Source organism: Lithobates pipiens, unplaced genomic scaffold, assembly GCF_037356315.1.
Source record: "Lithobates pipiens isolate NorthernLeopardFrog02 unplaced genomic scaffold, aLitPip1_a1.2 Scaffold_8, whole genome shotgun sequence".
NCBI classification, from domain to species: Eukaryota; Metazoa; Chordata; class Amphibia; order Anura; family Ranidae; genus Lithobates; species Lithobates pipiens.
In genome coordinates this window covers 641,221,586-641,235,098 of record NW_027507903.1, presented here as the reverse complement: position 1 = coordinate 641,235,098, position 13,513 = coordinate 641,221,586, and the positions used below count along the sequence as shown (strand labels likewise).

At 45.6% G+C, this 13,513-nt stretch overlaps 1 protein-coding gene across 4 annotated transcripts in view; it reads left to right on the top strand.

Annotated features, from left to right (window-relative positions):
- The window catches only part of LOC143961601 (beta-1,3-galactosyltransferase 5-like), a 108,876-nt gene extending 96,012 nt beyond the window's left edge, over positions 1–12,864 (top strand). For all 4 annotated transcript variants that reach the window (XM_077470916.1, XM_077470917.1, XM_077470918.1 and 1 more), the window contains exons 2-3: positions 4,846–5,419; positions 9,754–12,864. In XM_077470916.1, the coding sequence (XP_077327042.1) occupies positions 4,852–5,419; positions 9,754–10,211 (1,026 nt within the window). In that variant the 5' untranslated portion in view covers positions 4,846–4,851 and the 3' untranslated portion in view covers positions 10,212–12,864. The remainder of the gene's footprint in view (positions 1–4,845; positions 5,420–9,753) is intronic.
- The last annotated feature ends 649 nt before the right edge of the window (positions 12,865–13,513 follow it).

The window sequence follows — 13,513 nt, the reverse complement described above, 5'->3', positions numbered from 1 at the left end:
TTTCGCACTTTGTGGGAGCCAGTGGCACTAATGCAGTGATCAGTGCTAAAAATATGCACTGCTACTGTACTAATAACGCTGCCTGGGAAGGGGTTAAACATCAGAGGTGATCAAAGGGTTAATTGTGCCTATTCACTGTTTTTGTGTGTGCTGCTTTTACTAAGGAGGGGGGTAAGTGCTGTAAATGCACTGCTGGCGGGCCTCTTCTGCTTTGATTACCTACAGCAGAAGCCGATCTGCTTGTGGCACTGGTTGTCCACCGGCACCCGCCAATCGCCGGGCAGAGACAGAACGGAACTCTGCCTATGTAAACCAGGCAGAGTCCTGTTCGGACGGGGGGGGGGGGGGGGGGGTGGTGTTCCTGCTTAGGAAATAAAATCCAGCACATACCTTAGTAAAAGTAGATGTGGAAAGGGTGCCTCAGCGGTGCTTTAAAGGGGCAGGACAAATATTTAGTAGGCAATATCTTACTTTAAAACAAATATTTTTATTTTACTACAAGTAAAATCAAAAAGGGGTAGTTGTTATATGGGCAAAACAGAAGCCCAAATGGTAGAAGGGAGAGGAATGAATGTGTGGATACAAAAAGCAAAAACAGGATGCAAAATACAATAAACACAAAGAGCACAATACAGGTGAATATTCCTATTTCGACGTGTTTCGAGTGTTTCAAACTCTTCCTCAGGGAAATGGATCAGCAAACATATAATATCAATCTACAAAAAAAAGAGATAACATAAAATGCGTGGCTAATACAAAGGTTATAGTCACTGTAGCATACTAACATGGAGTAAAAGCTAGGGTTGTACTGACCCTGTATCAGAAGCTCGATACGTCATAAATGCATCCATAATTATACATAGTTAAAAACAATGATGGACCTCAGGAGAACAGGAAGGGGGGGTTTAGTGTGCTGCCTTGTATCTCCTCACATCTGACGAAGGAACCAGGAGGTGGAGAGAGACTGATCCTTGAAAAATTGCTCCCGCCCTGGATGGGAGGCTTGCGACCTTGAGTGAGGAAATGGGGGTTCACCCAACAGAGGGCGTCAATGGAGGTCCCTCACAGAACTCGCAGGGGGTAATCTAAAAAGGGTACATAGGATGTAAATAAGATTGAAAGGAGATTGAAATAAAAGTAAGTAATGTGTATTTACATATTATATATATATATACACTGAGTAAGCTCAAACAGGTCAGCATAAAATGAAATGATTGACTGGGTATGGCCTCTCCGTGAGCAATTGAAGTGGTAATAAAGGAGTATGATTACCTGGGAAGCCACTGAAAAATTTGTAGAATTGTATTGCGGAGAAAAAGCTGGCGGTGGTAAATGACGGACACAGCGCTCAGGTCGGAGCACGTCTGGTGTTTCAAACAGGCAGTGGGTCTGGAAATAGTTGGTGTAAATAGTGAATTGGGGGGAAGGGACCAAAAAAAAAAAAGGCCATACACATACAGATTTGGTTGAACCAACAAAAAAAAACAGGGGGGGTGCTGGGTGGGAGAGGGGGCTGGGATGCCAGTACAATTGGGGTATGGTACAATAAGGGTGTGATGGAGATGAGTAGTCAAACCAGAGGCTTACCTTGGTGTGTGTGTGTGTGTGTGTGTGTGTGTGTGTGTGTGTGTGTGTGTGTCAGTGTAGCCTGAAGTCTCGGCCAGACAGACAGGGTGGAAAGCCAGCCTTTTAAAGGGAAGAGGGTGGGAGTGGCTAGGAGGTAGGGAGGGATAGTGACGCCCCCCCCCCGAGTCGGTGGCGCGGGAGCACTCCCCCTCCGCATGTAGATGGAGGGGGGCGTATCCTGGTGCCGATTAGGGGGAGGGAAAGCTCCCCTTTGACAACGGGATTGGCTGCAATAAGAAAGAGGGGAAAAAAAAAAAAAGAAACCTCACAGGAAGCCGCTGCAAAAAGGTCGGCCTCCATATGGGGAGGTCCCTTCTGGGTGCATGTGCCCGGTGTCGTGACGTCCGGGGCAGCCGCCGACGGGGACCCGCACCCGCGTCACTGGCTCGCAGCGCACAAATGTGAGGAGGGAGGGGACAGACATATGTCTCCACCTCCGCCTCTCCCCACGTAAAAGGGCCACCGGTGCTGAAAAGCGCAGTGGTGGCCCTTTGTGCGTTGAGTGGGGGAACCCGCACCCGAGGGAGGAGCCGAAGCATGGATCAGTACACAGCGTGGTTGCCCCGAAGGGTGGCTACGAGGGTGGTCTTGAAAGGGGGGGGGGGGAACCCCGCAATGCAGCAGCAATTAAACCAAAAAAACATGTCAGGAAGAAAAGAAGGGAGAAGAACAGTGTTAATAATAAACACAAACAAAAAAGCAAACCAAAGACCATACACATCGGGATTTGATTGAACCGATAAAGAGGGGAAAAAAAAAGAAAGGGGGCCATACACATACAGATTTGATTTAAATCAAATTGGATTAGCACCGCTGGAATCTTTTTTTATTTTTAATAAAGGAATTTTTCAAAAGTGTGTTGGTCTTATTTAACCATTTTTACACTTTCTTTGTGAAATGGTAGGGGTACTTTTGTAGTGGGTGACCCCGCCCCTTCTGATGTAACGCAGGTTTCCGTTACATCAGAGTGGGCGGGGTCACCCATAAGTCACTGGGGAACCCCTGGCTCCCTTCACCAGCGTCAGAGGGGTGGGGTCAGGTGACGGGTGGCCCCGCCCTCCTAATATAAGAAACGTCAGCGCTGGGCTCTCTGCAGTGTCTCCGGAGTGCAGACAGAAGACGGATGTATGGACAGCGCTGGACTGAGAGATCCCCCCGTCGCTGGATATGATCATCCATCGCTGGACACCAGAGATTCGTCGCTGGATAGCAAGAGTGGATTAGCACCGCTGGAATCTTTTTTTTATTTTTAATAAAGGAATTTTTCAAAAGTGTGTTGGTCTTATTTAACCATTTTTACACTTTCTTTGTGAAATGGTAGGGGTACTTTTGTACCCCCTTACCATTTCAAACAGGGGGAGGGCCGGGATCTGGGGGTCCCCTTGTTAAAGGGAGCTTCCAGATTCTGATAAGCCCCCCGCCCGCAGACCCTCACAACCACCGGCCAGGGTTGTGAGGATGAGGCCCTTGTCCTCATCAACATGGGGACAAGGTGCTTTGAGGGATCACAGACCCCCAAAGCACCCTCCCAATGTTGAGGGTATGTGGCCTGGTATGGTTCAGGAGGGAGGGGGGGCCGCTCTCTCGTCCCCCCCTCTTTTCCTGCGGCCTGCCAGGTTGCGTGCTCGGATAAAGGGTCTGGTATGGATTTTTAGTGGGACCCCCACGCCAATTTTTTTTAAAAATTTGATGCGGGGTTCCCCTTAATATCCATATCAGACCTGAAGGGCCTGGTAATTGAATTTAGGGGAACCCCCACGCTTTTTGCTTTTTTTTTTTATCAATGAATGAATGAATTGTTGGCTAATACAGAGAACACTCATTGAGTGTTCTCTGTATTACGGGGAGCCGACAATTTAGCCGCAAGTGATTTTAAAAGACTTTTTTTCCTGCACAAATGACACTTTGTGCAGGGACAGTTCTAAGCACCAGAAACATGTGCCCCTTCACAGGCATACTATAGATACCCCCCAGCTACGAAATTTAAAGGAATATTACACTTTTATTGTTTCACTTTAATCATTATTAAAATCACTGCTCCTGAAAAAACGGACGTTTTTAAAACTTTTTTTTTTGCATTGATCCATGTCCCCTGGGGCAGGACCCGGGTCCCCAAACACTTTTTAGGACAGTAACTTGCATATTACCCTTTAAAATTAGCACTTTAGATTGTGAACGTTCGAGTCCCATAGACTTTAATAGGGTTCTAAAGTTCACACGAAGTTTAGGTCTGTTCGCAGGTTCTGGTGCGAACCGAACAGGGGGGTGCTCAGCTCATCCCTATAACCTTTGTATTAGCCACGCATTTTATGTTATCTCTTTTTTTTGTAGATTGATATTATATGTTTGCTGATCCATTTCCCTGAGGAAGAGTTTGAAACACTCGAAACACGTCGGAATAGGAATATTCACCTGTATTGTGCTCTTTGTGTTGTGTGTATTGTATTTTGCATCCTGTTTTTGCTTTTTGTATCCACACATTCATTCCTATCCCTTCTACCATTTGGGCTTCTGTTTTGCCCATATAACCACTACCCCTTTTTGATTTTACTTGTAGTAAAATAAAAATATTTGTTTTAAAGTAAGATATTGCCTACTAAATATTTGTCCTGCCCCTTTAAAGTCCCGCTGAGGCACCCTTTCCGCATCTGCTTTTACTAAGGTATGTGCTGGATTTTATTTCCTAAGCAGGAACACAAACCCCCCCCCCCCCCGAACGGGACTCTGCCTGGTTTACATAGGCAGAGTTCCGTTCTGTCTCTGTCCGGCGATTGGCGGGTGCCGGTGGACATCCAGTGCCTGGCACAAGCAGATCGGCTTCTGCTGTAGGTAATCAAAGCAGAAGAGGCCCGCCAGCAGTGCAGAATCGCATATATATATATATATATATATATATATATATATATATATATATATAAATTCTGCAAAGGAGGGCCGCCCTGTAGCAGTATATCTGCTATGGGGTGGTCCTTGAGTGGATAATGACAATAAATTGTTTGAATCCCTATTATTATTATTATTATTATTCACTGCCATCTAGTGGCATAAGGTGGTATTTTCCTAATTAAATTATTTTAGGAAATATCAAATTGTGGCCAGATGGCGCTGACTACATAACATACACATTAGACAGAATAAGGGGATAATTCATGACAGTAATTTTTGTTTTTAAATAAATTGTTCGTTAATTACAAAGTATCTTCTGATCTGCTTTTGCAGGCCAACATGAAGATCCAGATGGCATTTTTGCTCCAGGCCTGCCTGACTACATCTATATTCTTTTTCATTGCAAAAATAATTTGGAATCCCCCCACTAAGGACAACTTCCCCCAAGAAAACCCGCCTCAACCTCGTCGGCATTCTGTGGATCTCCGAGATGCGACTTACACCTATCACCTGGAATTTCCTTGGTTCCTGTACGAGTACCCCCACCTGCAGAATTATCGCTGCTCGGTCCTTCTCTCCCCCCAGTCAAAGCTGACTCGGGACCCGCCGGAACCCCTGCTACTGCTGGCGGTCAAGTCCCACCCACGGTCCACCGACAGGAGGTTTGCACTAAGGCAGACGTGGGCCAGGGAAGGGGTGGCTGAGGGCTACCGGGTGAGGCCGATCTTCCTCATGGCTCAGGTTGACAGTGTTGGCTACCAGAACATAGTGGAGAGGGAGAGCCAGGAGTATAATGATGTCCTGCAGTGGGACTTTATCGAGGACCATCATAACCTATCTCTGAAGGAGAGGTGCTTTCTGGAGTGGCTACAATTTAAGATGCCCCATGTAGCCTACGTATTCAAAGGCAAGTGGCCAACGTCTAGATGTTATTGTGCTGCTAAATGTCAGCAGGTGCAAAAAAATGAGAAGAAAAATGATACAAAAAAAAGGGGGCTGCTGGGCTTCTAAAATATTTGAAGTCACCCAGAATTTCAAGAGCCCATTTGGAATTGTATGTTGCTTTAATGCCCATTGTGAATGTGTAGTATTGTGTTAACCGAGTAACAACTTTGGGTCTCCACTCTGGCTGGTGCAGCCACATCCAGTGGATTCCATCTAGGGTGCAGGCTGGGTTAGGAGTCCATCTAAACTGCTCTCAGAGTTGCAGAATGAAAATGGAGTCCCACAAGCTGCACAACGAACAATCCCGTGCCTCAGAGAGATGACAGCAGTCTCAGTCTATTTACATCCCTCGTCACACCCCCGATGCGTTTCATCTCCTCAACAGGGCTTAGTCATGGATGTGATGGAACCCCCGGCTAGATATCTCCACCAAGATGCTTTCCAAGCTCTGGAACACGAGATCAGTGAATCTGACTATAGTGACCCCATGAACTAAGCAACACCAATTTTGGAGTATGCTGAAAGAACGAACCTTGGGAACTCTGATGCCAGGCCCATATCTCCGCCGGGGTGACTGAAGTCCGCTATCCCGACCTTGGCTCCCGGTGGAGGTTTTTATGCCCCAGGCACAAAGAAGCATCCCCAACCAAATGTGACGGAACCCCCTACACCCTTAATGGGGATCACCGCCAAGATGTTGAGTCCCAAGCTCTGGAACGTGAGATCAGTGAATCTGGCTATAGTGACCCCAAGAACTAGGCAACCCCAGTTTTGGAGTATGCTGGAAGAATGAACTTCAGCAGCCATGGGAACTCTGATGCCAGGTCCATATCTCCGCTGGGGTGTCTGAGACTCCCGGGTGAGTCTAGGTGAGGCCCCGCGGGTAGGGTGAAACATGCTGGGGTGTGGCCTGGGACAGAGATAGAATGAGGCTGCTGTCATCTCTCAGATGCATGGGATTGCTCAGTGTGCGGCTTGCGGGACTCAGGCAGTCCTTCCTTCCTGCCCCTCAGGCTTAAAGACCCAATCAAAGGGATACAGGGGTGGTTGGAGAGAGGTTAAAGTGTACTTGTTGCAACTTTAAAGAGTTCATGTATTTTTTGTGTGTGTGTGTTTATATATAATATAATATAGTGTATGTATGGGGGACATGTATCAATAATTATTTTTATTTTTTTAAACGATAGTTTTTGCAGGAGCAGTGATTTTAATTATGCTTAAAGTGAAGCAATAAAAATCAACTATTCCTGTAAACATAGTGCCCGGAGGGGTCCCCTGTAAATTGGCACAGCTGTAGCATGCATAAAACATGCTGTAGTAAAAATGTAGTTCTAAAGAGAAAAAAAACGAGTCAAATCACATTTTAAAATGACTCACAGTTACAATTTCTTTAAGATGGAGGCCCCCAGATCCCCCCCCCCCCATGTGAATGGATACCCCTACCCGTGCACTGAAAAAGTGTCAAAAAGTAAGAATGGCACAGCTGGGCGAAACTACTTTATATAACTTTGCTTCCCCCTGTGGTCACTAGGGGGCGCACTTGCGCCACCAGAGGAGTATGAACAGATGATCTGTTGTCTTCACTGCACAGTCCCCTCCCTCCTTCAGTTAGAACACAAACTAGGACACACTTAACCCCTTCACTGCCTGTGACATTTTTACAGTAATCAATGCATTTTTAATTGCACTGATTGCTGTATTAATGCCAATGGTCCCAAAAATCTTTTTTATTTTTTTCAGGGCGGCATGACTGGCGATGGATTTACATCGAGGGACACTTTTTATTTTTATTTTTTTATCAAAAGTGTCTCTTGTGTTTATTACATTTTAACACTTTTTTTGATGACTGGGTAGGGTACCCATTCACATAGGGGGGCAGGATCTGGGGGGCCTCCTTGGTAAAGGGGGGCTTCCAGATTCTGATAAGCCCCCCCATAACCACAGTCCAGGGTTGTGGGGAAGAGACCATTGTCCCCATCAACATGGGGACAAGGTGCTTTGGGAGCCTTTACAGCATTTTTTCACAGTACCGTATATACCCTTTTTTTTTTTTCTCTCCTGGCGTCTCCTTTCTGGTCACATGATGAACAGGGTGCTTTTCTTCTAGTGGGTGGTACTTATTACTGAATGGAATGACCCTCACAGAGTGAAGCCAGCATGATACCACACCCATAGGGAGCAGGTTAGTGTCACTGGGTGTCATTCAACCTAAGGGAGAAACAGTAGGTAGCAGGTCTGATGGACGGACAGAGGATTGACCAAGCAACAGGAGGGAGGGTGAGGGATTTGACCGACTGAGTGAAGGGGGGGGGGGGTGACCGACCGAGCAACAGGGGTGGGGGTGTGTAAGGTTTGACTGACCAAACGGGGGGGGGGGGTTGGATGGTTTGTTTGCCACCCCCCCCCCCCCCCCCGAAAAAAAAAAATAAGAGCACCAGCCGCCACTGTGTGGGACCATTCACAAAGTGCAGCGCAGCTCGGGCATGTGCAGTAGGAAATCGGCTGTAAAGCTGGTAGGCTTCAATGCCGGTTTCCCTAACCTATAAGATGCCAGTGCCTGGACCCGAAGCCGATTGAAGAATTGGCTCGGGTGAGGACATCCCTTGATCCCTGGACAGGTAAGTGTCCTTATATTAAGTCAGCTGCTGACTTTTAATCTTTTTGGGGAAACTGGAGAGGAGCTCCTCTTTAAGTCCCAGGAATAGAGGAATTAGTTGTTGTCACGTACCTGACGGTAGAGCCTGGTATGCAGCGGACAGCCTCTCTTACACCTCTGACTCGAGGCGCAGGAGTGCATGATGGATCGCAGACCGTGGAATCAGAAGCAGCTGCAGGATGAACAGCAGGATTCTGCAGGCAGGAGAGAGGGTAGGTACAGGCGAGCCAGGTCAGACACTGGCGGAGATGTCAGGAGCAGGTGCGGAGGCAGAAGAGTAGTCAGGATACAAGCCGGGTCGGTGATGGGCTGGCAGCAAGGTAGCAGAAGGAGCAGGCAGATGCGGCGGTCAGAGAAGCTGGGTCAGGTGCAGACGGATAGCAGGAATCGTCAGAGGCAAGCTGGGTCGGGTAACAGGAACAGATCTCAGATACAGGTAACAGGAACGCTGTAGAGCAGACAGCACTGAGTCTGTGCACTGGCAGGGTTCAAAAGCTGTTACAGGCTGTTGTGCGAAAAGGAGCATGCAGGCACACTGGCGGCAATCTGACTGAGGAAACAGGCTGTCTTGAATTCCCATCTTGAGCACTGGCATGTCCTTCCTAAAACTGCGCATGTGTGCGCACACCTACTCGCCAAGGCGTGCGCAGATGCACCAGATGCACCAGAGTTGGTCTTCTTCTGCCGCCATCTTGGGTACTGGCTAGCCCTTCCTGACAGTTGTAATTCTTTCTTTATTTCACCCCCTGGCAGGCTTCCACCAGTTGTGCGGCTGGCCCCCCAGAGTCTTTTGTTTTTTTTTTCCACTGCACTACAGCTTATTCCTCTACCCCTAAACTGGGGCAAATTGGCCCCACTGCAAGGGTGGTTTTTTTTTTTTTTGCCACCACCCCTCATTGGCCCTTTAAGTGGATCTCAATGGCCAGAGACGGCGTTCCTGATTATGAGATCACTGTAATTGGCTGTCAGGCCGCGTACACACGCGGGGACTGTTCGCTCAACTTTGTCCGCTGAACAGTGTTTCGGCGGACAGTCCGCTCGTGTGTGGGCTTTCAGCGGACAGTTTCAGCGGACAGTCTGCTGAACAAAGTTTTTCGGAACAGTCCCCTCGTGTGTAGGCTTGTTCGTCAAACTAAGTTCCGCGCATGCTCAGAAAGGATTTACACGCCGAAGTTTGCATTGCAGTGTATAGGACGTCGTTTTCTAGTCCCGTCGTACGTGCCGTTCACGTCATCGCGCACGGTTTCAGCGGACTGTTCGTTCGTCGTGTGTGGGCAAGTCCGTCCATGCTAATTTTGAGCGGACTGTCCGCTGAAACTGTTTGACGGACAAAGTTGAGCGAACAGTCCCCGCGTGTGTACGCGGCCTCAGAGCACTCACATGATCGGGATTGGCATGATGTGATTGGCTGTCCCACCCTCTCCTGATCGTAAACCGTTACTGGGAGCTTCTCCCAGCAAAGAACAGCAGAGGCCCATGGAATTATCTATGTGATAGCCCAATGTTAAGACCCACCGCCATGCTACCACATATATGCATTCAACCAGAGCTAATAGGTAAAATCCTGGGGTTAAGCTTTAATGATTTACAAAACACTGAGTTTTATATTTCTTTAAACTTATGATGTTGCTATCTTTCAGGTGACGATGATGAATTTGTGAATCCTGCCGCATTGGTACGATACATCAAGGAATACGGAACCCCGCGTTCACTACATGGCGCAGTGCAGCATCACTCTGTCGTCCTCCGTTACTCCAAATACAAAGTATCAGAGTTTCTGTTTCCAAACAAGAAATACCCCTATTTCCTGTCCGGCGGGGGATTTCTCCTCCCAGGAGCCGCAGTCCCACTGCTCTATCAGGCTTCCCAGGAAATCCCTGTCTTCCCTTTGGATGATGTGTATCTAGGCTTCCTGATCCTGGCCAGCAACCTAACCCTGCGGGATGAAAAACGCTTTTATGTTTGGGGACTGCGTTTTGATGCCTGCCGCTTCCAGGAAGCCCTGGTGGTTCACCGCATTGATATAGAGAATTTAACAAAAATATGGAGAGAGGTCCAAGAAGCAAAGTGTGAGCCTACAAATGTCGCTATCAAATGACCACAATGATTGGGCCAAGCTGGTCCAAAAAATAGGACTAATTATGGATGTCTTCTGTTATTCCAAATACCACTTCTCAAGGTCCCTCTCTCCAAATTTCCCGAACCCTTATATTCTCCTGCCAGGAGCCTCAGCCCCTCTCCTCTACCAGCATACCTAGGATATCCCTGTCTTCCCACTGGATGGTGTGTATCTAGGTTTCCTGATCCAGGCCCCCAACCTAACCTTTCACAGTGACTTTTACATTTGGGGGCTGGATTTGGACACCAGGTGCCCTGGTAGTTTTCAGGGTTAATATGGGAAAACATGGAAAGAGGGACAAGAAGCAAAGTGTGAGCCTATAAAAGCTGCTATTAAATTACCACAATGTGCGGGCCAAGCTGGTCCAAAAAAATAAGACACATAATCAAAGTGCTCCTTTATTCCAAATACCACTTCTTAAGGTCCCTGTCCCCAAATTCCCAATACCCTTATTTTCTGTCCAACGGAGGAATTTCTTCTGACAGGAGCCTAAGTCCCTCTTCTCTACCAGCACACTCAGGATATCCCCATCTTCCCATTGGATAATGTTTATCTTGTCTTTCTGATCCTAGCCTCCAACCTAACCCATGCACAATGACTTTTACATTTGGGGGCTGGATTTTTATACCTGTGGTTTCCAGGTGCCCTGGTGGTTCACTGGGACAATGCGGAAAAAAATAGAAAAAGGACAAGAAGCAAAGTGTGAGCCTAAAAATGTTGCTATCAAATGGCCACAATGAGTGGGCCAAGTTGGTCCAAGAAAATAAGACTAATTATCGATGTCCAACATTATTTCAAACACCACTTCTTAAGGTCCCTGTCTCTAAATTCCTAATACCCTTACTTTCTGTCCAACATGGGATTTCTCCTGACAGGAGCCTCAGTCCGTTTCTTCTACCAGGATACTCTGGATATCCTAGTCTTCCCATTGGATGTGTATCTAGGCTTCCTGATCCTGGCCTCCAACCTAACCCTGCACAATTACTTTTTACATTTGGGGGACTAGATTTTGATACCTGTGGCTTTCAGGACTTGCCTTTGGCAGTTCACTGAGTCAATATGGAGAAACATGGAGAGAAGTCAAGAAGCAAAGTATGAGTCTTTAAAAGCCGTTATTAAATGACCACAATGTGCGCACCAAGCTGGTAAAAAAAAAAAAATGATAAGACTAAAGCTGTGTACACACGACTGGACTTTTCGACAGCAAAGGTCTGACAGAACGAATGCGCCGGACAATTCGATCGTGTGTAGGCTTCATTGGACCTTTGCTGTCTAAAAATCAGATGTACATGATTCAAATCTTTCAGACGAACTTTAGTCCGGTCGAAAAATCCATTCGTCTGTATGCTAGTGCTATGGACGAAAACCGACGCTAAGGCAGCTATTGGCTACTGGCTATGAACTTCCTTATTCTATTCCGGTCGTACGTCATAACATTAAAATCCGTCAGACTTTGGTGTGATTGTGTGTGGCCAAGTCCGTTAATTCGGAAATCCGTTGGGAAGACCGTTGGACCTAGTCCTTCGAAAAGTCCAGTCGTGTGTACGCGGCATAAGATTTCCTCTGTTATTCCAAATACCACTTCTCAAGGTCCCTTTCTACAAATTACTAATACCCTTATTTTCTATCTGATGTACAAACCCTGCACAATGACTTTTACATTTGGGGGCTGAATTTTGATACCTGTGGCTTCCAGGCGCCCCGGTGGTTCATAGGTCAAGAAGCAAAGTGTGGGCCTACAAAAGCCATTATCAAATGATTACAATGTGCAGGCAGAGCTGGCCACAAAATAACACTAGCTTTTAATGTATCAACAACCATGGCATTTATGTAAATTTTGGGTCCTTTTTAATTTATTTATAAGCTAAAACTGACATTTTTATAGATTCTGGGGGCAACCCCTGTAGATTATTTTTAACTTTCTTAATGAAGAAAGAGGTGTATATATTGGACAGTAAGGAGTCTATTTATTAGCTGAGGTACACTTACGAAAAGGGTATCCAACCCCAAATATTTTATTTTCAGCACCCCAACCCATCTTATATTTTGCAAGGGTTTGTCTTCATCTTTTTTGCCCTCATACTATCTTCTATTTACTACACATACTTGTATGAACTGGTAAGATTTGTGCATTGTACATACCAACAATTGTTTTTAGGGCTCAAAAAAGAGGTATGACTCTGATGCTGTTAGAAGTTATCTTTAATCTACTATCTAATATTTATCCATTAAGAAATGTTACCAAATGGATGGATTAGATCTTCATAGAATAATTGAGTTGTGTGTGTTAAATATATATATATATATATATATTTATATGTGTGTGTGTGTGTGTGTGTTTGTGTATATATATATCTCTTCTAGGTATGGATAAAGTGAAATTATATAGACTATTATATTTGTAAAGTTATACATATTGGTATAAGCTTCGTAAGCATTCGTATGTAGAACCAAACATATTAGGAATCGTGAGCTGGTTTCCCTCACCTTCCCCCATAGGGCAGCAGAAAGGTTTCAAATTTCTTAAGATGCAAACATTTGTGTATTTATGAGAATATAAGTTCTTTGTATTACAATATTTCTTGAATAGGATATTAAAAAAGACCATTGGGTTTTCAATGAAGATAATATACATACTGATTTATGTAGTATTTGATTCAGATGTTATATTGTATATGTTTAATGCTTTCACACATTGTTCTTGCCAACTCCTCCGGAATGCCAATGCATAGAGAATGAGCAACTCCCACCATTACGTGAGGGGGTTAAAGCCCGTGGTTTTCTGTAAAAGATAAATGAGAACCTTAAACCAGCCTTTTTAGGAAGGAGGGGTCAGATTTTAGGAGTAAAAGCTAGTAACAGAAACACAGCTGGGCAGACTGATTCAGGCAGACATTGAAGGGAAAAAAATTATATATATACCAAAGCACCAAAAGGATTACTAGCAATATAAATCACCTCATGTATGTATTAATATCATGGATAAAAATGACCACATGATGTGAGCAGCTGCAGTGGGAAATTGGTGTAAAAAATGTATAGTAAAAAATAAATATACCATGCTATATGCAGTATATTGCTAAATACAGAAAAATAAATGTAAAATACTGAAAACAATCAATAAATTAAACAGTCCCCAGTGAAAAGTGCTGGTGCTTGTGGAAGAATGATTAAAAACTCCTATACAGTGTTGTGACTTGATAAGTAGTTCCATGCTTCTTATGTGCTTAAATAGGGTACCCCCTAGTAGATGTGCACTCACCCTTGGGATTGGACCAACT